We start from the raw sequence: 24,915 nt of genomic DNA on the forward strand, positions 1-24,915 counted from the left end.
GTAACGGTATAGTAAAGCGACTATGCCCGACCTAATGCAAACAACAGCAGTGCCCCTAGTGGCAAAATTTGGAAGATAGGCAGTGCAAAACGAAAACAGATAGAGCAAACTTTCCAATTAGAAAGTTTTAGAACATCAATTAATTAGTACGAAACGGCAGGTGGTTCACACGGATAAGATAAATTGTCGCCTGTATACCCAAAAATGTCCGAAAGCGATGCATGTCATTTTGTGTAAATGTTTGAAAGAAATTTTGTGTAAACGTTTGAAGGGAATAGCCATAGGCATGTAGAAATATGCACAATTTATTGCATAAAATATGTACTTATGTCAATACAGTTTGATAACATCACACAAAAACAACGGAAAGGCAAACTGTCACACAGTGATAACAAGTTAATGTCGAGTATGTTCAAAAAGTTTGCCATTGCTTACAATACACGCCATTGTTATCAAACTGTATTGATGTAAGTATGTATTTTATGCAATAAATTGTGCATATTTCTTCATGCCTATGGCTATTCCTTTCAAACGTTTACACAAAATGGCGTGCATCGCTTTAAAACATATTTGGGTATACGGGCGACAATTTATCTTATCCGTGTGAACCACCTGCCGTTTCGTACTAATTAATTGATGTTCTAAAACTTTCTAATTGGAAAGTTTGCTCTATCTGTTTTCGTTTCTGATTTGCACTGCCTATCTTCCATATTTTGCCACTAGGGGCACTGCAGTCATTTGCATTAGGTCAGGCGTAGTTGCTTTACTATACCGTTACCTCACTTTCATAGCTGTAGCTCTCCGTTTGCAAGAATTTTCCGGTTAAAGGGACTTTTCTATGCACCCTGTATTTGTATTTCATTTGTTATGTATTTAACATTTTGAATATTTAAACTTATAGTTTGATTTCTTAATATTTTCATATATTATTTTTTTCTATTCTCTATTCCATTTGATGGGCTCACTTATATCATATTTTTGTCACTTCACTGTTGTATATTTATATATAATTATTTATTTTGATATTGAATGTTTTTTTATAATAAATTTATACAAACTGACACAAATTTATTCAAAAACACAAATAGTAAAATATTTTTGGAAAATGACACTATTAATGTAAACAAACAAACAAAGATGAAATTTTTCTTACATTTTAATTTATTGTTTAAAGTATAATATAGTAAATTAAATTTATTATTATACAACTTACTTTATGAATAAAATGAGACATTCGTTTTACAAATTATACTGTACTTTTGTATTTACCGAGCTTTTGTAAATTCTTGATATTTTACAAAAATTTAATGCAGAAAGTATGTTTTATTAAATTTAAACCAAATATATCAATTCTTTTATTTTAATGATTTTTAATCAAAAGTCAGAAATTGATTTTGCTTAAGTTTTTTGTAAATTTTTAAAAGATGTAAACACTATGTTATCTCTTTTTACATTAATTACATGATTTATATGGGATTTTTTACATTAAATGTACTAAATATGTACTGTGCGATTTTTTTTTTTTTATTCATGAATTAAGTTTGAATAGAAGTTATGAACAGCAATTAGAGATTGATAATGAAATCACAAATAACATCATAAATTTTATGCATTAAAATACACCCTTTGTCAGAAAAGTTTCAGGACAAAGCTCATAAAAAATAGAAAATTGCAATTACCAAGTAATGATCCTAGCTCCTGGTAAAGTAGTCTCCTCAGCTATCTATACACAATTGCCAATGTTTCTGACGGTCTTGGAAGCAAGCAGAGAAAGCTTCAAATTTGATGCTTGTTAGCTCATTTGTCAGTCTGTTGGATGTGTTTGATATCTTGACGAAACATCCCTTTCGGTTACTTGACAAAATGTCCCTTTCGGTTGCAACCCTTTGTCGGAAAAGTGTGATTTTTCTTGTTTCCGCGAGTGAAAAAGCAACTGACGATTTGTCAAGATATCGCAGCATCCAACAGACTGTGACAAATGAGCTAACAAGCATTACGCTTGAAGCTTTCTCTGCTTGCTTCCAAGACCTCCAGAACTGTTGGAAATTGTGTATAGATAGCTGAGGAGACTACTTTGCCAGGAGTTAGAAAATTGCAATTACAAGTAATGATCCTATTTTTTTATGAGCTTTGTCCTGAAACTTTTCTGACAAAGGGTGTATTATATTTTTATATAATACACCCTTTGTCAGAAAAGTTTCAGGACAAGGATTAAAATTATTTAATTTCTTACAATTAATAAAAATATTATAATATATTTATTAATTGTAAGAAATTGAATAATTTTAATATCTGTTGAAAAGAAATAAATAGCAATAATAAATTAAATGTTAGAAAGAATTATTGATTTTGAAAAATAATTGTTATTGACTTAAGTTTGTTCTGAGTTCATATAATTTCATATTAAAAAATAAAAGTAAATTATAAAATTTCATATTTTATTTTTTCAAGTACAATAAATATAAGCATTTATATGACTAACATTAGGTTAAAGAGGAATCTAATTTTTCTAATATATATCATTTCAACACATACGAATGAGATCTGATACAAATATAAGTGAATAAAAATATTCTATATACGCAGTTAAAATCTGGAATATAATGCTTCAATCATTGATGAATCTGTGATAATTCAGAGAAACTGTAGGAATTATATTGCCTTACAGATTTCCTGTTTCTCTCACTTTTGTAATTATTTATAACTTACTGCACTATTTGTGGTGCAGATAATATTTTTATAATGTTAGTGTAATATTTTATTACATTATTATATTAATGTATGATGCATAAGGATTATATTGTAGATAACATTTCCTTCATAAATAAGATTAGTATACCATAAGACTAGCATAAATAATAGCAATAGAATATGTTAAAAAAAATTTCATCTCTGTTTTTAATTGATGAAAGCTTATCCAACTTATTTTTTTGGAAAGACAATGAATTTTTTAAAATTTAATATAATGTCAAGAAAATACAGTTAAAATATAGAGTTCTGTTTTGTTTAGGATCATTGATCAAAAGTGATATTTAAAATTATTAAAAAGCTTATATCAGAATTAAATATTTTTAAAACATAATTAAGCATTCTTTCATATAGAGAAGATAATCATTCTAGATTAGAAAATGCTGTCAAAATTTTTTGTAGAATAACAAAAATCCATTTTCATATATAATAATTACAAGCTATCAATATCAGAAGAATTTTAAAAAACAACCTTAAATATTTTAGATAATAGAGAGCATTTGGGTAATATTATTTCACTAGTGTCTAATTGTGTTGTTTATGGTATACTAAGACTATGTTAAAATTGTATTTTTCTAAATACTAAACAATGTAATTTACATTTCATGTACAGGTATGACTTGGTTTATGCCAGTTAAGTTCCTGAGATTTCCATTGTAAATTGAAAACAAAAACATAATGGGAACATATGTAAATACATTACATTTCATTTCATGATTTTTAATAATTGCCACCAAATACTTGGAAAATATTTTATGAAATTTATATATTGAAGATTGTTTAATGTTTGAGAAAAAGAAAAAGAAAATTTTCTTCTTAAAACTGAAAAATATATGTCTAGTTTGAGTTTCAGCTTTCTCTATTTGCCAAATAACTTCCTTTTTTTTTTTTATTGTCAGTGATGTGATTTATGTTGCTTTTTAGTTTCTTGTTTAGATACTCTTGATAATACATGTTTTGGGGCATGGTGGTAGATAATTGAAAATAGTATATTAATAAAAAGAAGAGTACATAATAGACTGAAAGCACATAACAAGCACCTATAAAAACTAAGAGCAACTAGGAAGGAAAAAGAAAGCACTTTTTAAAGGGACTGGAGAGTAGAAGTGGTCATCAAGAAAGATAGTAGGAGCAGTTAGACTTAGACTCATCCAATCATGATCTGTGAGAAGTGCAAAAATGAAGGGGCATAAAACAAATTACTCTTGTATATTATAATTTTAACTTTTCTAACAATTATTTTTGAAAACACTATACTATATAAATCTTAACTCCTTGATGGTTTTTATTATTTAGATTTCTGAAAACTATCAATATTTATTATATATGAACATAATTATAATAGAATATAAATATTATTATTCCTTGAGTAATAATATATCATAATTTTTTAAATTACTTTATTCAATCAGACATGCAAGAAAATATTTTACAAATCTAGAAGATGATCAGTTGAAAGATGTTCAGCATGTGATGGGATTACTTGCTTTTCCAGTAGTTACTGATATTTCACCTTATAAAGTAAAAATATATATATTTTTACTTTTAAGTATTTGTTTATAAGTTTAAATTTAATAATAGTTTATAAAATATAATTATGATTCATTATAATACATATGTAAAATTATTATCTACTTTTATAGATTATTACTAAAGTATTAATAAACATACCATTAAAAATTTGAGTGTAATTAGATTTAAAATTAAGCAATGCTCAACAAAATACAGATGTCTTTGTAAAAAAATAATTAAATATCAATAAATATAAAATGCCAATTTCTAAATTTACAGTTTATATATATTATATTTATATGTATTATTTAATACATAAAAATAGAAGTAATTCATACATTTATATCAGATTTTTCTGAGTATCAGAATTAAAGTAAATATTACGGTAAAGAAATGACAATGTTTCATTTATACTTTATATTTCAAAAAGATATTTAGAATAATGAATAAATTATTTTTTAATCAAACATAAAATTTTGTTTTAAATGCAATATTCTGAAAGTTTAAACGAGTTAAAACTTATGACTTTTATTTTCAAAATCTTTTTATTAATTTTTGTAAACTGTCTAAAATTTATATAACAATATTAAATTGGTAGACAAATTTATACATGTTGCTAATTATTTGTAATTGTCTAAACCAGGGATCACTAAACTATGGTCTGCAGGCTGAATCAGGCTCACAAGGTCAGTTCATTCTGCCCACTGCCACATTGTGCTGCAAATGAACTAAAGTATAATTATATGAAAATATCATAGATTGTAGATCAACTTACTATGTAGAAAAAATTAAAAGTGTGAGTAAAAATGCCCAAATTCATCCAAACTGATTTTTGCATCTGGCAGTAACATAATTTTTAGGAAAATCAGTGAAATAAAAAATTTGGCAACTTGTTGCAACTTTGGATATCAGCACTTTTTGTGTTTGAACCTGCAATGAAGTTTCTAAGAAAAGCAATTATGAGTCTGCTGCAGCGATTGTGTTTTTAACTCGCATTGCCGTGTTTAAAACTATCGTATTGCTAATATTGCCTTCTTTGATAACTTTTTGGTAAATAAATATGCTGGTTGTCTTTATTTTTTGTGTATTTAGTGTATTTTTGTATTTGAACAAAAATGGTTGTGGCCCATGCTTGGCATTCATGTCATTCATCTGGCTCACTTTGAAAAAAGTTTGGTGATCCCTGGTCTAAACAATGTTTATAGAGATTTTATAAAAACTTTTTTCATCTCATTCAAGATTCTTAATAAAGAAGTAAATAAGTTTTTATTACAAAATTTTTTTATATTTGAAAGATTTCTATAACTGATAGGATATATATTGTCTATATCGGCGCTGTCCAACTTACCGTAGCCCGCGGGCCGTATTTTCTTCACCAAACATTTTGGGGCCAAGGAGGTTGACAAATGAAAAGTCAGTTTATGTTAATTAAAAAAATATTTTATTTATACTAAAAAGAAAACTTTAAAATATTCGTAATATATTAACGAGAACATTGTGGCCGTAATTTTCACATAGTAAAATAATTTTAATATTAATAATAATAATTTAGTAACAAATTTATTCGTAGTAAAATGTACTCGAGGGCTGTAAAAATAATTTGGCGGGCCGTATACGGCCCGCGGGCTGCCAGTTGGACAGCCCTGGTCTATATCATTAAATTTCACAGTATTATATATCTATTGATACAGTTAAAACTGTACAATATTATATACCAGGTAATTGAAACAGCTACAATTTGTTATAAATAGATTTTTATTGACACATAAAACAAATGTAATACAAAGACTATTTTAATTACTAAGAAAGTTAATGTAATATTCTAAGTTTTATTTTTTTAATTTAGGAATTGCTAGAAGAATCTAGATGGGATACTTTAGTTCAACAATTTCGTCAGGAAAATTTTAAATTATATCAACTTAGTAATTTTTCGGTATTTTCGGTTGCTCTTCAGGCAGGATTATCTGCTCTTAAAACTCCGTATCCTTTTCTTTAAAATCGAAATGATTAATTTTTAAATAGTAATAGTAATTAAATTTGATCTATTGAACTGTTCTTTAATTCTTGTAAGTCATTGCTACAAGCCTGAAGGTGAAAGAAATTCTGATTGTCCTATTTGTAGTCCCTCTTTAAATGTTTTGGCCCAATCTCTTCCGTATGCTCATTGCTCTCAGTCTCGTCTTGTATGTTACATTTCTGGACAACCTTTAAATGAACATAACCATCCTCTGATGTTGCCTAATGGTTATGTTTATGGGGAAGCCGTAAGTAATATTTTATTTAATTTTTAATTTGTTTTTTGATCTATATATTTGCATATACTATATCAGTTTCAAATAGTATAATTAATATTAACAAGAAGTTAATAATCATTATTATTTAGAATTATCAATTTTATAATTAAAAAATTGAATGTCATTCAATAAAGTATGGAATAATTTTTTAACAATATAATAAGAAAATAATACATAAATAAGATGATATATCTTATGTCTATACATTGTTAGCTCTACACAAACTGCTAGAACATATAGAATGTGTATTTCATGTAGCAATTACACTCAAATTCAAGTTGTTCTTAGAACAAACTATTACATTTTAATGGCTGTGATTAACCATTAAATTTATTATAATTCTTTCAATTCACTTACATTCAAGAAACTAAATTACTTCTGAAGCAACAGCCCAGCTTAAAATTGATAGGTTTCATCTCTTTTTGTCTCATTTTCAATGTATAAGCTTATTAATTTTTTACTTAAGCAATTTTCTAATTAAGCTGTCTTCTGAAGTTTTTATCCCTGTTTCTACATTTGAAACTTTATGCAAATTTGAAATTTAACAGATTCTTTTAAGATTAATCTAAATTTGAATAAATTTGCAATAGAAATGCATGTTCTACCAATGAAAACCATGCCATTTAGTTTTTGTTTGGTAAAATCCAAACAAATAAACAAAACATTAGTTTTATTAAAATTTTACATATTGTTGTTTAAATACACTGTGTTGAGATTTATCACATGATAAGAAAAATAGTTAGTTTCATTTAAAATGGTTGATAATATTTTTTACATTAAAAATATATATATAGAAGAAACTAAAATGTCTTCAAACCTCCATCATGTCCAATCACCAGGAACAAACAGTCTTCCTTTAAGACAGTGTTTTTTGATTGTTTTTATCTCGAGGCACACTCGAACCTATAATTAAGTTTCCACGACACAAATTTCTGCAGAAAAAAATCACGTGATTTAAGGTTGTTTGTAAACATTCTATCACCACCTTACGTGCCACTTAACCTAATTCTTTTTGTTTATATTTTTTGTAAATTAAATGTAACAGTATTGTTGTTTTTTAAAATAGCAGCAGGTTACAATAATAGTTATTTAAATTAATAATTTTCATTATATGTTTAAGCACGACATTTTTTGTTATACAATTACCTTTTCAAATTCCTCCTCTACTTTGCACAAAAGAGGTTTCTTTTGTGTAAAGTGACTCGGCACTCCATTCCAGACAAAAGTAGTGTACCAGGTTTGTTCATTTTGTAGGTCTTTTAGAAGTTTTACTGTTTATTATTTAAGATACAAGCAGTAGCTAACTGCTATTTATTGTGTTCAGCATAGAAACAGACCTTATTTATTTTTCATATATTATATACAAAGAATTTAATCGTTACAGTAGTGAAACAACTCATAAATTTGTCAGTTTTGTTTATACAACAACATAATAACAAAACATTGGATGAAATGAAATCTTATTTGAATAATTTTCTTTCTTACAAAAATAATTTGAAATTTAATGTAAAGGCAAAAAAGAAATAAATGTCAGAAAACCTTTTTGTTTTTGAATTTGTGTTGAATTCGAACTTATAATATATAATTGACAATTTAATATTTTTTTCAGTCAACCAAACAAATGGCTGCTGAACATAATGGAAAGGTTATTTGTCCTAGAACAAAAGAAGTATTTGATATTAAAGAAGCTGAGAAAGTGTTTGTAATGTAAATAAAATGGTCAGAGTGTAGTTATAATTGTGACAACGTGAACTTTACACATGTTCAACTCACTTTTCTATCAGGAATAATCTAGTAAAATATATATATATTGAATTTGACTTATTCTTCAATAGAATTATGAATAATCTTGTAGAAAAACTGCTTTTGAAAATAAGTTATTTGCAAATATAATTAAATGTAATTAAAATCAAAGTATCACAATGATTAATATGAAGCTTTATAAATGACTTGTGAAATAAATATGCTTCTTTAAAGAACTTTCGTGGAGAATAATTTTCTTTTTAGATGATATTTTAAAAATTTACGAAGTGAACTATTATTTATTCCAAACTAATTGTATTAAGATTGTTATAATATCTTAAGGTAAAAATTATACCGTATTACCATTTGACATTATAGAGAAAATTCTGACACGTAGAGGTAAACTTTTAATGCTACAAATTCCTGGTACCGATTCGCGCCTGGCCAACGGGCTGGCCACGTGGAGTTTTCCGGGTTTTCTTCGCGTTAATAACACCTAAATAGGGACAGTTTCCCATAAAAGACCTTCCGGAATGCATCCTCTCCTCGGCAGATCGCCCAATTGTCCAGTTACCTTATACGAATGAAACTAAAATAAATCTGGAATCGAATCCGGGCGGTCGAAAAAAAAAATACCGTATTTTCCGGCGTATAAGAAGATTTTTTAACCCAGGAAAATCATCTCGAAAGTCGGGGGTCGTCTTATATGCCGGAAAGTACGGTAATAATTTTTCGTGATCCGTCCCGGGTTTACCGGGCTCTGGCCGAATATTTCCTGGATTTTACATGTAGGCCTATTATACTGTATAAATAACTAAATTTTCTTGATCTTCATTCTGATCACAGTTTTCTCGACAAATTGTTTCTTGAATACACTAACAGTAAGTGTTAAATTGGTCTTGACGTCATTACGATTACGACGAATGAATAAATCATTTTAACTCTTCCATTTTAAACACAACTCGCCGATTACCATTCAAAGATACTCGGAAGAATTCTTTGATCCTCCCTTCTAGCTAATTAGATTTCTTATTTAGCATTCTGCGATCCGAACTTGGTTCCGGGTTCGAGTCCGCGTCAGCTCGGAAAGTTTTTTTGGTGGGACGACCCAGATATGTTGGAAATTCCTCCCTCACAGTCCGTAGGCATGGCTGAATACGCCGATGAACTTGTAAAAAAAGTCTTGCCGAGTAAGTTTAGAGACGTGTTTTTAAAAATGGGAAGGAACGTCGTTAATGAAATTGAGAAGAAAAATATTAAGCTAGTAAGTTATACGTACTTGTATCCACAAGTACAGTACGTATAACTTACCAGCTTAATATTTTATACTAGTTAAAAAGAATACCAAAACTAACGTGGGATGGACTCCGGAAAAAAGCAGTGAAATCACTTTCACGAGGTCCTCCGGTACTCTTTCCCGCGGTTTATGGATGGCCTCTAACGTAATCACACGTTATTAATTAGGTGTCGTCCATATACCATGCCTTAAAATTCGGAATTTTCCCCCTTCCTTTTTCGTGGCATTTCGTGTACCACCAGAAACCCTCGTCACAACCTTCGTGTCTTTCTTTCTCTTCCCTCTTCAAAATAGAAAAAAACATTGGCGTGTACAAGGAGCAAAATACGACTGTACTGCTATTTGTAACTGCGTGCACGAAACGAAGTAAAACTGCCACCTCATCACCGTACATTTCAAAATGTAGCGTTCCACGTTAACTGTCTCATTGTAGAAGTAACAACAGTGCTCTAATAACAATCTGAACTGTTATAAATTTAGTCCGGAGACAATTGTTAGGGAGTATTGCTTTTGCACGAAATTTTAGAGAACTGATTATAGTGTTTTCATTGTCTTATTTGTCTGTATTGTCTTATTGTCAACGTATTTATCCAGTGACATTTCTTTTGAATGTACCGAAATAATCAATCTTAATTTCGGAAAATAATTTGTCTTAGCTTTTTGATCGATCTGCTCCAAATTCTTGCTTATTCTGTGGGACTCTGTGATAAATATAGACTATCGCGAATCCCGGACACCCCGCCCCTCCCCGATTTCATTCCTTATATTAACTAACTACGTATAGATTCTGCCGCTGCCAAAAACTCAGTTGCGTCGGAAATTAACAGGCGATCTACACCGGATCGCTGAGCGAAAAGTGCATTCGAGCAGCACTGCGTACCAGTATTGCTCGAATGCACTTTTCGGATCTGCGCGATTTTAGACGTATCGACGGAAAAGGCGTCTTTGAATTTCATAGAAATATTTAACGAAAGGTCTGGTCGTCAAAGGGTGTCCTGGAACACGTGATATAAAGCGGGTTTCAAAAATATTTTGGACAGACTGTGTCTTCTTTGATTAAATTTAACGAAGTGATTTTCGTCTGTACAAATGTACAAACCTTGCTCAATTGTAGAGCGCTCGCTTCGCACGCAAGAGGTAACGAGATCGATTTTTTTACGTATTTTAAATCTGATTCCTCTTCTAAAATCGTCTGCCCGGTCTCATTGCATCCGATTTGAATTCGATACGATCAAATTTTCAGAATTTGTCTGAGGTTATCAAATAATTCTCTCTGAAATTTGAACAAAAATTCACTCTGACTCGAAAGAATTCCGTTTCGCAACTTTGAAACTTTTCGGTTGGCCGAAATTCATACCGTTTCGGAAGCAGGCTGCAAGTACACGTCCATATAAAGTCGGTAGCAGCGATGTACTTGAGTACTTCTCTCCAGGTGTGACGAAGCGGCCGGATGGCCGAGCGGTCAAGCTGGCAGCTTACCGCTCTGGGGGACCCGGGATCGAATCCGAACGGGTCGAATAATCGGAACCCAGGAATTTTTCGGGGGATGATCCGTTCGGATATGTCGAGTCCCGTCCCTCACCACCCGGTCGCCTCATTGTGGGCCTGGCCGAACCCATAATGGGCCTACTAAAAGAGGCCCTCTTAGTGCCCACAGGGCGGAAAGAGTTTTAAAAAAAGGTATGACGAAGCGTAGAGGGGGGAAAATACCATTAAATGGAGACGCCGAATATCGATCTCGGTACCTCTCGCATGCAAAGCGAGCGCTCTACCATCTGAGCTACGGCCCCGCCTTTACAGCTCGTTTGCATTCTTTCATTAGCAGCTACCAAGTAACGTTTTCGCAGTTACAATCGATTATCTTCGTGTTTTCGGTCTTAGTGTGAAACTTGGAAATTTCAAATTGTGGTCGCGTTCGAAATATCGATCAAACGGGCAGATCCGCCGATAACCTAAACTCCTTGAAATTTCGTGATAAACATAACAATGGTTAAAAAGTTTTAACTTTTAATATGGTTTTTATCCTTCTTACTTTTTGATCGGGCAATGCCGGACATATCTGCTAGTTACTAATAACAGCGTCGATAGACATACTGGTCCTTGAGCTGCCAAAAGCTCTAATGCTACGACAGTGGCTTAATAAATATTTCTGCCACTTCGAGTGCTTCGATCGCTTCGCGGCGTAAATTCGGTGTGAGTATACGGAGAATCAGCTGTAAACATTCGAAATTCTTTTAATATATGAAATTGTCTCGTTTTTAGAGAAGGAAATTAAAAGTCAGTATATTTAGTTCTTGGATTTCAAATATAGGCTATTAGAGAAAAAAGGGAATTCCAACTATTTAGACAACATATTTACAGACACATAATAACTTAGAGGTAATTAGAGGATAATGAGTTAGAGGTTGACAAATAAAATAGGTAAATGCAAGATGCAAGAGTTCAGACAGTATATAGTGATTAGTGATGACATGGAATCTAAAAGAAAGACACGTTAGTGATGTTTCGGGTCTATATAAACAAAGGACAGGTGTAGTAGGCCATCAATAAATCTTCATTCATATTCTACTTTTGATGGTGCAGAATATTATATAAATTCCCAAAATATGTAGAGCCAATGCGAGTCTCATAAGAAGTATAATTTCTCAAGCTAAAAATACAAAACTATTTCATTTCAAATACTATTTCTCACTATACCGAATCCAGTAAAATTGCATAGCACACTTTACGTAATGTTAAAGTTAATAAATTATTTTTAAAATAGTTTATCTGAATTAAATTTTTATGGTTATTTAAATGTATCAGAAGATAAGCTATGGTTTTCTTAATTATATTGTCATACATATATAATAAAATAAAACAGTAAAATGCAAATGTATTTACTTATTTTACCATTACCCGCGTATCGAACCTCAAAACATTATGTACAAAACTCATTCACAATATTAAACAGATCTCTATTTAAAACCCGGATAAATTAAATCGAAAATATAATTATTTTTGATTTGTCCGAATCCTTATCTGTAATTTAAAATTATCACGTTATTAAATTTTTTATAAACCAAATATATTTTTACCTTTTTTATACACGATTTATATTTTATACTTTTATATATTTATATAAAATTTTAAAAATTAATTACGAATAAGATTTTTTTGGCAGATCAGTCGAAAAAAGCTACAGAAATGCTCGAAAACAGTAACATTACCTACTAACCAAATGGACAAACCGACTTCTCGCCTCAATGCGATTCTGGCGCCAACTATCGACAACCTAACGCATTAACTCTACTGGAGCGCATAGCTCGAGAACCAGTATATCTATCGACTCTGCTAATAAAAACAAGAAATTAAAATGGCCTAGAGGTCTCGAAAATGTTCGAATTTGATATTTTTGTTTCCTACGCGCTACTTCATAGGGCCCAATAGACACGGGATAAAAACGCGAGTTTTCTCGAACACCTTATCGAATCGAAACGTGTCGGTAAAAAGAGAACAAACAAAAATTACCGTACTAAAAAACGTACGAACGACTTATCCTAAGACTTACTTAATAACGTATGACATCGAGAATTACGAAGCAAGTTTGTTTTTTAATATTTCCACGCGTTTGTGGTACACTTTTTCGTGCAACGATACTCGAATTCTCGCCACCGAAAGTGGAATTGCGATTTCTAATTGACTTTAGCGAGTACTCTCGATCGGGAATGTCTTCCATTTTTAAAAAGTTATCGTGGTATTGGCCTATCTTCGGAAGCGGCGTGCTTTGACTATAAACGACATAAACATCGAGTCTACTACTAATAAGTTTTATGGGCTCCAGTCGGTTCCTCGTTGCAAACACGGCAAAGACCCGAGTCGACGGGTAGACTCGGTCGTTCTTCGAGACGCCCCTTTTCCTTTCGGTTCTTCTCGTAAGCCGTCATTCCTTTCACTCGACTCGACGGCCTCTTCTATTCTTCCGTTTTCAAAACCTTTTCCATAGAATCCGGAAGAGATTGAATAAAAACGTACGCTTTTTACTCGTAAATAAAGAAAAAAGAAACATTTGAAAGAGAACGACGGCGGCGGAAGGATACACATTGGGGATGGTAGAGCATCGGCACCATTCTTATTCCAGAAAAAGATGTAGTAATTCGTTTATAGATCAATCGTTTATTCTCGAATCTTGTAACAGAATATTAAAATACTTTAGAGCGAATGTCTTTATTGCATCGTCGAAAAATTAATGTATAGTTATTTAGTTACATAACTGTTGCATTAAGCATTTTATGTTACACACGTATATAAGGTGTGTTTCAAATTTATACGGACACGAAAAAATTAAAGTGAAACACAAATTTGCTGCATTAAGTGACAAATGTTTTATTAAAAATAATATGGATTTACGTGTTTCTACACTGCAAAAGAAGAATTTTGATCAAACATTAACATTTTGTCACTGAAAATAATGTTTATGAAACTCTTATACAAAAAAACTGTTACATATTTATCCGGACAGGCACTCATTTTATGACTTAAACAGAATATTGTTTAGTTTCGAGCATTGAAATATGCAAATTAGCTTACATATCTAATTGTAATACAAATTCTTTATGTTGTTCAACGTTCTAAAATGGGTAGAACAAAGAATTTATCTGATTATGAAAAAGGGAAGATCGATGCCTATAAATCACGAGGCAAGTCAATAAGAGAAATTGCGGCATATATAAATCGTCCAAAATCAACTGTTGGTGATTATTTATCAAAAAGACGTGGCAAGGATGTACCAAAATTCAAGACAGGTCCAAAACCCAAGCTTACTCCTCTAGATTGTAGACAAATCATCGAGGTTTGCTCCACAAAACAAACATCGGTAAGAAAAATAAAAAAAAGAATTAGACTTGCCTTGTAGCGGCACAACAGTGTGGAGAGTTTTAAATACATCTCCAATGTTAAAATTCAGAAAAAAAGCCGTAATGCCACCACTTTCATTAAAGCACAAAAGTGACAGACTCGATTGGGCACAAAAACACGTGACATGGTCCGAAGAATGGATTGAAGTTTTGTTCGGTGATGAAAAAAAACTTCAACTTAGATGGTCCAGACGGTTGGAAGTATTATTGGAACGATTTAAGAACCGAAAAACAAATTTTTTCAAAACGCCAAATGGGTGGGGGTCAATAATGGTGTGGGGTGCGTTTGGATTCAACGGAACCACAGATTTAGCATTTATAACTCAAAGAATGAGTTCAAAGAAGTATCAAGGCATGCTTGAAGATCATTTATCGGAAGCTGGACCAAATATTTGTGGACCAAATTGGATCTTTCGACAAGACAATGCCCCCGTGCATGCCTCTAAATCAACAAAAATGTGGTTTAAACGTAAAAATATTAATCTGATGACATGGCCTGCTAGAAGCCCTGACCCGAATCCGATGGAAAATCTTTGGGGGATGATGGTTCGTACAGTTTATGCCAATGGAAAGCAGTTTTCCACAATTCGTGATTTGAAGGCAGCAATTTCAGATGCTTGGGATAAACTTAAGATTGAATTCCTTCAGAATCTAATTGAAACAATGCCTAATCGAGTATTTAACCCTCGGGGTGCCTGGTGAAGAAATTTCCGCCGAGCGCCCGGTGGGGTCCCACAGACCCCAAAATAAAACACTACATTATATGGCTTGTAAAGATAATTTCAATGTTATGTTAATATATATATATAATAGGTTTATTAAGACATATTTAGAATAAAACAATCATTGATTCACGTGAAATATTTATTCACACGACTACATAATAAAAAACGTTAACTTTTTTTGTCGTAACAAAAGTATTAACTTTGTTTCTCTAGAAATCATGATGTAATCTCATTATAATTTAAGTATTTTGGGTTCATTTTAATGGCACTTAATATAATTATTTGTTAAAGCATAAAAATTAAGCTTCTTCAGTTAAAATTTGAAATTGAGAATACAGGCATTTTTTTCATAGGAATTTCGCATGTCCCATGCAAATAAATCTGGATCATTTCTTACAGACGCTTAGTAGCTGCTTAATCGTTTATGTACTGACAACGTAAACGTGTTATAAATGGAGCAAACACAAAAAATACTACTTACACTTTTGCAACGCGGAGCGCCTGGTGGGGTCTGCGAGGCCCGGCACTTATTCAACCACGTCTTGTTCGCAGAATATCGCGCGAAGAACTGAAAATTTTGTGGGGATCGCAAGCGCGTGAAGAGAACCGAAGCTACTAATAACCTTAAGTCGCTAACGCAAATATTAAAATAGTTACGAACTTTTGAAAATGAGTCGGGCCTCTCAGACCCACCAGGCACCCCGAGGGTTAATGTAATTAAGTTAAATGGTGGTTACATTGGCCATTAAATCGTAAGAAAACTTTGCAATTTGAAACCTGTCCGGATAAATATGTAACAGTTTTTTTGTATAAGAGTTTCATAAACATTATTTTCAGTGACAAAATGTTAATGTTTGATCAAAATTCTTCTTTTGCAGTGTAGAAACGCGTAAATCCATATTATTTTTAATAAAACATTTGTCACTTAATGCAGCAAATTTGTGTTTCACTTTAATTTTTTCGTGTCCGTATAAATTTGAAACACACCTTAAATATATATAACTATTACGTTTAATTATTTTTGTTTTTTTTCTACAAAGAAAAGAAAAAACCTTATACTTACGATTAGTACTTTGATAATATAGTATTAATTTGACAAGAATAAATAAATAAATATTAATTTTGAAAAATTATTTAATCAGAAAAAAGTCATTTCATTCTTTAAAATTCCGTTTTGTATTCGATTTTAATTAATTTATTTATACGGTAGTATTAAATATTCGGACGAAAATAAACAATTTCTCCAGTTTTTAAGTTCGTCATTTAAAAATTAACAACTGTTGCGGGAACGAATAGAATTTGATTAGAGTACGTTATTTAAAGACCCGAAATTCGATTATGTATAAAGAAATTATTTAAAGATCGAAGCAGTTTTGACTCAACATTTCTCAGAACTTCTAATTCTGTTCTATGTTTCACATATAGAGACCCGCCCATTTCTTAAAGTAGAATCTTCGGGAAAACATTTAACGTACGTTTTTACTCTACCATCGGAAAAATTAGAATTCTTTTAATATATTTACGCGGCAAATAAAACTAATCGTATTTAAAATTTTGATCGGAAAAAATTTTATTTCTTAAAGTGAAAATAAAAATGCGTGTTTATATAATTAACAAGTAAATGTAACGAAAAATACGTTACGATAACGCCGACGACATATCGATGTACTCTAATAATATATTATTTCGTTGGGAAAATTTTGGATAAAACCCGAAGGAATACGCGAGAAACTTTCCCAGAGGGCCAAAAAATCGAGGATTTAGACCTATCAGAAATTTAGCAAGTCATTTTTAGGGAGAAAGCCGAGTTAAGAAGTTGTAACTCCGCCCGAGTATCGCCGGTACGTATTCGTTCTATTTCTAACAATTAAGATAAATAAATGGTAGTAAGATCGATTTAATTTTTATTTTTCGACGTGTCAATCGATATAGAAAAATTCGAATTAAATTTTTTTCGTCTGTTCTACGAGACGAGTCATCAATAATGTTATTTATGTAAATTTAAAAAATATTTCTGATGCATTTTTAAAAATTTTTTAAACAAAAGAATGCGAATTTTGCCTTCCCGAAATTATGTCCCGAGTTAGAACGGCGATATTTCGTTTTCAATAATATATATGTAATGCGAAATTAAGAATTTTTCCCTTAAAAAACGAATTAAAGTTATATATTTTCCCGTGCCTCGAATAAAGTTATGTATTCTATTAATAGACTCATTCTACAATTGTGAAAAAAAACGCGGTTCAAAATAGAACAAAGCGTAAACAATAAGGTTTTATTATTTGGAATATAATTTTATCCACCGGTCGAGTATCGTAGCGAGACCGTGGCGATTAGATACAAATATTCTAATATTATACTATCAATTTTTTAAAAAGTAAACAATAAAAAATGATGGGTCGGTGTCGAGAATTTGCTAAGTACGTTCGTTAATTAATTACCTAAAAATAGATAAATGTGACCAAGCAACTTCATTTACGCACTTTCTAACGGAGCGATATAATTGACAAATCGCATTCCCGGCTGTTTAAATGTCGAGCATGTAGTTTGGTTAGCGTAATTAAAACATTTCCAAATTAAAATAAATTATATAACATTAAATAGGACGATAAACGAGTCAAACGGACGAGTATCGTGACTATTAGGCTTTACGGAGCCGGTATAATTCTCGTTTGTAAAATTACAAAATGTCTCAATTTTAAAAATAACGTCGACTTCATTTGTAAACACGTTTCCCGTCAATATGTATATGCGACATATTATTTTTGTCGAGGTTTTCGAAGGACATTTTATGACATAATATCTTACAAAAACAGTCTCGCACCTGACACGTCGATAATTTAGGAAAGATGATTCACCCCGACCCAGTTGCTAGAAGAAGCGAGTCTTCTTTCTTTTCATATTAAGTTAGAATCGGAAGGCGAAACCACGAACGAACGGAAATACAGCGAATATGTCTTTCCAACGACCATTTCTCGTAGCTCTGAAAAGAGATTCCAACCAGCCTTGGGGATTCGGGTTGGCTGGAGGAAGAGATAAGGAAGAACCTCATTACGTCCAGAAGGTTTGTTAGAAAAAGAAAACAGACGCTTTAAATTTGCTTTGTAGATAGACGACGGGCCGTATCGTTAATACTTAACAAATAGACTGCTTATTTACTCGATATATATATATAAATATAAATATAAAGCGAGCTTCTTAAAAGAAAAAAGCAATCGTTACTGTAAGCGATGCTTTTAAACTTGATCTTCGGCTTAGCGGATGAGAAAAAAACAAACGAGAGGTTAAGTTTCGAGAGTAAGACCCCGACTGGGAGTCTATTTATAAAACAAAACAAAAAACAATGTCTTGCGCGCTTTACGTAAAGAATGACTCATTGAGATGAGGCTCGAAATTAAACTTCTCGTTAACAAAACTCAAATATTTGTTACGTCAATTTCTAATACATAGGATATACTGTATTTTGCATTAATGTACATATATTTTTTCAATTGTTATTATACGCTGTCTAGTCTTAGTTATAAATTACTTAATTCTTAAAGTTTATCTATTTTAAAATTACGAAGATGCGTTATATTTTATTGCAAAATGTAAAAGGTTATTATATATTATAGTGGAAACGAGCCAAACTTTTTCTTAAATGTCTTATATATTACTGCCGTCGATGTAAAATTCCTGCCCGATTTTTGGACTTAATTTTATGGTAAAAATAGTTTAAAATCGAGGAAGAAAAATAATGATGAATGCGAGCTTTATAACTCGGTAGATGCATCCGTCTTAAGTCTGGTGTGTCGAGACCTCGCGACGATTCCAAAGACAACATTCGCCATTCGTCACATTCGTCCATAGATTAAATATAATTAAATCGATAATTATAACGCATTAATGTAATCGTTACATAAAATTTTTATATTGGTTTTTATACTTGTAGTTTGTTAAATTCGCGTGACATTCTCGAAAGTCCCTGCACCGATATTTTAGTCGTTCTAAGTATACTTCTGGCATCATTTCCATTCAACGTAAACTAATAATAGTGGATACTGCACCTATAGTAGCTGCCCGAGTCGGTTAGAGTAGCGATTGCATACTTGTCTAGGAACTTTGTAATTTGAATATCGAAGATTTATGTCGGATAAATTTTACAGGTCGAACCCTCTAGTTTAGCGGAAAGAGCCGGTTTACGCGAAGGAGACGAAGTAATTCAAATCGGTCGTGTTAATATACAAGATTTAACACACGCTCGAGTCGAAGAGATCTTATCGAAGAGTTCTCGTCGATTAGAATTATTTATTATAAGGTAAACATCTTCGAATAGTTCGTATAAATGCCTTACTTTCTGTAAAATTGACTTTAATATTTTATTTACAGAGAAGACATTTTGAAATCAATTGGGATGGTAAGTAGTAAATTTATTTATTAAATAAATAACATTATTAAAGAATTTACCAATGTTCGATGTGATAGAACGAACCGTCGACTATAAAAGCTGTTGTTCACGCGCAATATAATTCCCCTATGGGATTATATTCTTCCGAAAATATAGCAGACACTATGGCTCAACACGCAGAAGTAGCTCTTTCGGATAATCAACAGTAAGTTTGTTTTCGTATTATAAAATAATATGAAGTAATAATAGATTATAATAATGTTCTAATTAATGCCATTTTATATTTTTAATATATATAAACTTTGTTTACAGACAAATTTATTCTCCTCAACCGTACTTTGTGCAAAATACAGATAATATTTCTCGAGAACAATCTAACATCATAAACACCCCTCATTATAAATCTAATATGCAAAAATTCAGACAGCTACACGGACCCCAACCTTATCAACCTCACCTACAGCAGAGAGAAGACGTTTTAAATACATCGCATTATAAATCAAGCATGCAAATGTTTCAGGAAAGGCATAGCTCGCCTTTTAAACCACTTTCGCAGATTAAAGAAAACGAGGAAGTTCTGAACACCCCTCGTTATAAATCCAATATGCAGATGTTTAGAGAAAAGCACAGCGAGCAAAGTTACCAACAACCCGAAGTAAGGGAGGACGAAGAAGTTTTAAATACTGCTCATTATAAATCCAACATGCAGATGTTTAGAGAGAGACACGGTTCTCCGAGTTTTCAACAACCGCAAGAAGAGGACGAAGACGTTTTAAATACTGCGCAGTATAAAGCCAACATGAAAATGCTTAGAGAAAGATACGTATCCCCTCCCTCGCAACAGCTCGAAGTAAAAGAAAGCGACGAAATTCTAAATACTCCAGAATATAAGGCTAACATGCAAAAATTAAGAGAGCGATATACAGCAATGTCTCAACAGCAAAATCAAGCGCAAGAAGAAATTATTAATACGCCTCAATATAAAACGAATATGCAGATGTACAGAGAAAGGCACAGTTCTCCTTCCAGTCAACAACCTCGAGTACAAGAAGAAAATGTTATAAATACAGCTCAGTATAAAGCAAATATGCAGATGTTTAGAGAAAGACAGAGTTCTCCCAATTATCAGTCCCAAGCTAAAGAGAGCGACGAAGTTTTAAATACACCCGAATATAAAGCTAATATACAAATGTTGAGAGAAAGATACACTCAGCAACAAGCCGACGCTCAAAGAGAAGAAGTTCTAAATACATCCCATTACAAAGCTAACATGCAAATGTTGAAAGAAAGACATAGCTCTCCCACTTATCAACAACCCCGAGCGAAAGAGTCGGAGGAAATTTTGAATACTGCTCATTATAAATCTAATATGCAAAAGACAAAAGAAAGACAAAATTCGCCGTCTTTCCAGCAGCCTCAATTTAAAGAAAATGAAGAATTATTAAATACTCCTCATTATAAATCGAATATGCAAATGTTTAGGGATAGACACAGCTCTCCTACACATCAAACACAAGCGAGACAGAATGAGGAAATGCTGAATACGGCTCAGTATAAATCTAATATGAAAATGCAAAATGAATGTCATACATCAACTGTCCAGTTCGGAACTATTCGAGGCGAAGCTGTATTAAATACTCCTCATTATAAATCTAATATGCAAACGCAAAAAGATAGACAGACGACGACGGTTCAGTTTGGAATTAATCAGAATGAACCAGTTTTAAATACTCCTCAATATAAATCCAATATACAAATGCAAAGGTCTCATCAGACGACAGTTCAATTCGGAACTAGCCAGGGTGAACCAGTTTTAAATACGCCTCAATATAGATCTAATATGCAAATGCAAAGATCTCATCAAGCAGTCCAATTCGGAACTAAAGAAGAAGAAGCCGTCTTGAATACTCCTCAATACAAATCTAATTTGCAAATGCAAAGATCTCATCAAGCAGTTCAATTCGGAACTAAAGAAGGAGAAGCTGTCTTAAATACTCCTGAATACAAGTCTAATTTGCAAATGCAAACATCTCATCACACAGTTCAATTCGGAACTAAAGAGGGAGAGGCCGTCTTAAATACTCCTTACTATAAATCTAATTTGCAGATGCATAAAGGTCATCAAACGGCGACAGTTCAATTTGGAACTAAAGAGGGAGAAGCAGTCTTAAATACGCCTTATTATAAATCCAATTTGCAGATGCAAAAAGGTCATCAAACATCGACAGTTCAATTTGGAACTAAAGAAGGAGAAGCAGTCTTAAATACTCCTTATTATAAATCCAATTTGCAGATGCAAAAAGGTCATCAAACGTCGACAGTTCAATTCGGAACTAAGGAAGGAGAAGCGGTCTTAAATACACCTCAATATAAATCTAACATACAAATTTATAAACAAAAACACGGACCCTCACCTTATACTCAAGAAGTACAAACTAAACAAAGTACAGTTTATCAAAGTGAAAGGGGAATGTACGAATCTCAAAGTGACACGCAACAGCAAGGAACGCAACAATATAAAAGACAGATATCGACACTTCATATACAACCATCTCAGAGCCATAGATCTCGACCACGGGTTCAGTCGGGTCGTTCGTCTTCGGAATCTCCAGCTTCCACACCTAACACGACGAGAAAAAGGATGCAAGCGGCTTGGCCTCCTAAAGTAAGTAATTCTATTTTTATTAGAGAATTCTTAGGGATATCATAAAGAGATTGATGGTAAAATTTATTTCTGTACAGCAATCAAATGTAAAACCTTTGCCTAAAGGTGGATTCACTTCGACTAGTAAGTAAACTCTAACTACATTCAAAACTTATTACAATTAAAATTTTCATGTATTTTTTCCTATTAGGTACAGGAAAACGACTGGTATGGCCTCCGTCATTACCCTCTAAAGATTCCGACGAGAGCTGGCCTCCTTCGGGAAGACAAACCCCACAATCTCCGACTTTCGGACGAAAAATGACGACGACTTGGAATCCCTCGCCATCACCCCCTTCTATAAGAAGGACCCCCCTGGTCTCCCCTTCGACCCCCAGAAAAGCCACGTGGCCACCCGTCGAACCCGCAGTCGAAAAAGTTAGCAGTTTCCAACCCGTTAGCAAACCAGATAAGAAATCCGGTAAATTCGACGATTACATAAAACACCACGCCAGTTGTGGCGTTCCCGCGACGTACAAACCACCCCCGTTTACTCAACGTAGCTCTCAGTCCGATAATTAATTATCAAATTTGCGGGAGTGTTCCTACGATATTGATCGAAGATTGATTTGTTTCTATCTCATTTATTATTCAAATTAACGAAGACTTTCTCTGTAGATATTAAACTAACTACAGTCTTTTTAAATGACGCATTCGCTGGCACTTACTGTTTCGGCATCGATCGTGTTAGCTCTAAGTCGAGAAATTCAAAAAACGACAAGAGGCCATACGAGACATTTTTATACGATTCTTATTGAATATTTTATATACGCTTTCGATATTCCTTTTCGGAAAATAGTTAAGCAAACCTACTTTTAATGGCCATCGACGTCACGATTAATTTATTTAACGAATTAAAACAATAAAACTCCTTCGTACCTTATTCGAAACACCAATTATTCCCTAATCTTCCCTTATTTTTCCACCGTACCGTTCTTGGAAAATAAAGATGGAGTTCGTGTATACTCGGTAAGTAATGCCAGGCATTTATTCGTAACTCGAAAATTTTCAAAATAGTAATAAAATAACGAAATTCTGTTGACATTAGCTATATTAAGAAGTTTTAATCATCTTTTCAATCTGTCGGCGATTTGGATTTAATCCAATTTCGGTTCGAATCGGCAGCCGTGTATAAAAAGACATTCTAAGTTTGAATGTTCTTGATTCGATCGAATATCGCCCCGTAAGGCATACGGCGTCGGTTAAAATTTCCCAGTTGTTTGCCAAATAATATAAAAATGAAGAGCGATACGCGTAAAGGAGTAACGAATTTCCTTTTCTTTCGCTTATGTTTAGGACGAACGATTATTTCCCAGATCTATTTTCCTTTCGAACAATTAGATCTTCCCTGATATCTTGCCAATGCATTGTTTGGCTATTTAAACAGATTCATTAAACAACCTTGACTAAGAAAAAGCCTAAAGTTATTTGCCCGGGCAAGGTTATCTTAATTCAAAAACAGCCAAAGTTCGGTTTAAAACGATAACAAATCTTTAATTCGAAAATTTCTTTAATGTTTATATTTTGTAAAATAAATAAATAATAATATTCGTTTATTCGTTTTTCTTAAATAAACCCGTAATAAATTTGCCCTTTTACATTTTTACAGTTTGTCGATCTCTAAAGAAGTTTCCGAACCGTGCCCGTTCCGCAGAAGAATGAACCAGTAATAAACATTTTTGTATTAAACGAAACGAAAGGAGTAAAACAATATGGCTTAAAACGCTTTCTTTCGTTGTCTTACTTCGAGTACTTACTAAAAATTATGTTTTACTATTATTAAACTTTAAATTATTAAGTCGCTGACCGGTCGTGGGTTCCAGCCTAACCGACGAGATGGCCGCGTGGAATTTTCCGCGTTTTATTCGCGTGTCTAACATCCGAAGAGAGGAGCCAGTTTGCCGTAGAAAGTCCTCCCGGGATGCGCCTCCGTCTTGGCACGTGGCCCACGCGTTACGTTGCCTTATCCCGTCAATCCGATCCGATCGAATTATAAAGTATATTTTAAATTATAGGGCGTAAGAACTAGAAATAAATATACAGTATTTATAAGGTATAAATAGGAGATGTTATGGCGTAAATACTCGTACGTTTATTGGGTGACTTTTAAAAGAGTTACACCGGTACGAACCGAATAACTTTTTCTTTTAATTCGGGAGATTAGTCTAGTGACAAATTAGCTAATAGAAACAATATTTATTAGCTTAATCATTTAGTATTTTCACGCTATCGACAAATAATTTATAAAAATTTGTAAACCGAAAACCAATTAAAGAACCAAATGAAAATCTGACATTGTAATAATTTAAAATCTCAAATTGTTAATAATAAATTTAAATTATAACAGTGATCCTTAACCGGGGATACGGCGTTCTCGGAATGCGAGACACCTTTTCTATTTAACAGAAATACCAAAGAACATTACAAAAACATAGTAAATTGCGTTAAATAAGCGTTCGCCTATACCGAAAGAAAGTATATTTTAACTGTGTGGTTGCGTGTTAAAGCGGCGCTGTCGTATTTATAAAAATTACTCGGAGTATTTTCGGTCGTCGCTTCGTAATAGAATAGTTTTCGCCATATAGTAATTCTATCGTCACCCGTGGGATG

The 24,915-nt window shown here is 32.4% G+C and overlaps 2 protein-coding genes across 5 annotated transcripts in view; both read left to right on the forward strand.

Moving 5' to 3' along the window:
- The window catches only part of Kaz (Katazuke), a 37,310-nt gene extending 28,777 nt beyond the window's left edge, over window positions 1–8,533 (forward strand). For both annotated transcript variants that reach the window (XM_067269228.1, XM_067269227.1), the window contains 4 exons: window positions 4,161–4,269; window positions 6,107–6,240; window positions 6,332–6,524; window positions 8,164–8,533. In XM_067269228.1, the coding sequence (XP_067125329.1) occupies window positions 4,161–4,269; window positions 6,107–6,240; window positions 6,332–6,524; window positions 8,164–8,265 (538 nt within the window). In that variant the 3' untranslated portion in view covers window positions 8,266–8,533. The remainder of the gene's footprint in view (window positions 1–4,160; window positions 4,270–6,106; window positions 6,241–6,331; window positions 6,525–8,163) is intronic.
- An 8,429-nt stretch (window positions 8,534–16,962) lies between these two features.
- On the forward strand, window positions 16,963–24,034 carry LOC136974377 (ras-interacting protein RIP3-like). 3 transcript variants are annotated; one of them, XM_067269230.1, is made up of 8 exons: window positions 16,963–17,055; window positions 19,360–19,511; window positions 19,583–19,610; window positions 19,679–19,806; window positions 19,914–22,266; window positions 22,344–22,389; window positions 22,457–23,274; window positions 23,915–24,034. In XM_067269230.1, the coding sequence occupies exons 3-7, from the start codon at window positions 19,608–19,610 to the stop codon at window positions 22,825–22,827; spliced, it is 2,901 nt and encodes a 966-aa protein (XP_067125331.1). In that variant the 5' UTR covers window positions 16,963–17,055; window positions 19,360–19,511; window positions 19,583–19,607; the 3' UTR covers window positions 22,828–23,274; window positions 23,915–24,034. The 3 variants fall into 3 exon arrangements, with proteins under 3 accessions (XP_067125331.1, XP_067125332.1, XP_067125330.1); XM_067269229.1 differs by lacking the exon at window positions 16,963–17,055 and adding an exon at window positions 18,097–18,278; XM_067269231.1 differs by lacking the exons at window positions 16,963–17,055; window positions 22,344–22,389; window positions 23,915–24,034 and adding an exon at window positions 18,090–18,278 and having other exon boundaries at window positions 22,457–22,708.
- Window positions 24,035–24,915: the final 881 nt, after the last annotated feature.

This window comes from Centruroides vittatus, unplaced genomic scaffold, assembly GCF_030686945.1.
Source record: "Centruroides vittatus isolate TY-2023 unplaced genomic scaffold, ASM3068694v2 contig_349, whole genome shotgun sequence".
NCBI lineage: Eukaryota > Metazoa > Arthropoda > Arachnida > Scorpiones > Buthidae > Centruroides > Centruroides vittatus.

What these genes read in the sequence shown, in the direction of transcription:
- LOC136974377 (XM_067269229.1), top strand. Translation starts at nt 18,168, where the DNA reads ATGTCTTTCCAACGACCATTTCTCGTAGCTCTGAAAAGAGATTCCAAC. An exon ending in TTTTGAAATCAATTGGGATG is followed by an intron (nt 19,611 to 19,678) that starts GTAAGTAGTAAA and finishes TCGATGTGATAG; the next exon opens with AACGAACCGTCGACTATAAA. An exon ending in AGGTGGATTCACTTCGACTA is followed by an intron (nt 22,390 to 22,456) that starts GTAAGTAAACTC and finishes TTTTCCTATTAG; the next exon opens with GTACAGGAAAACGACTGGTA.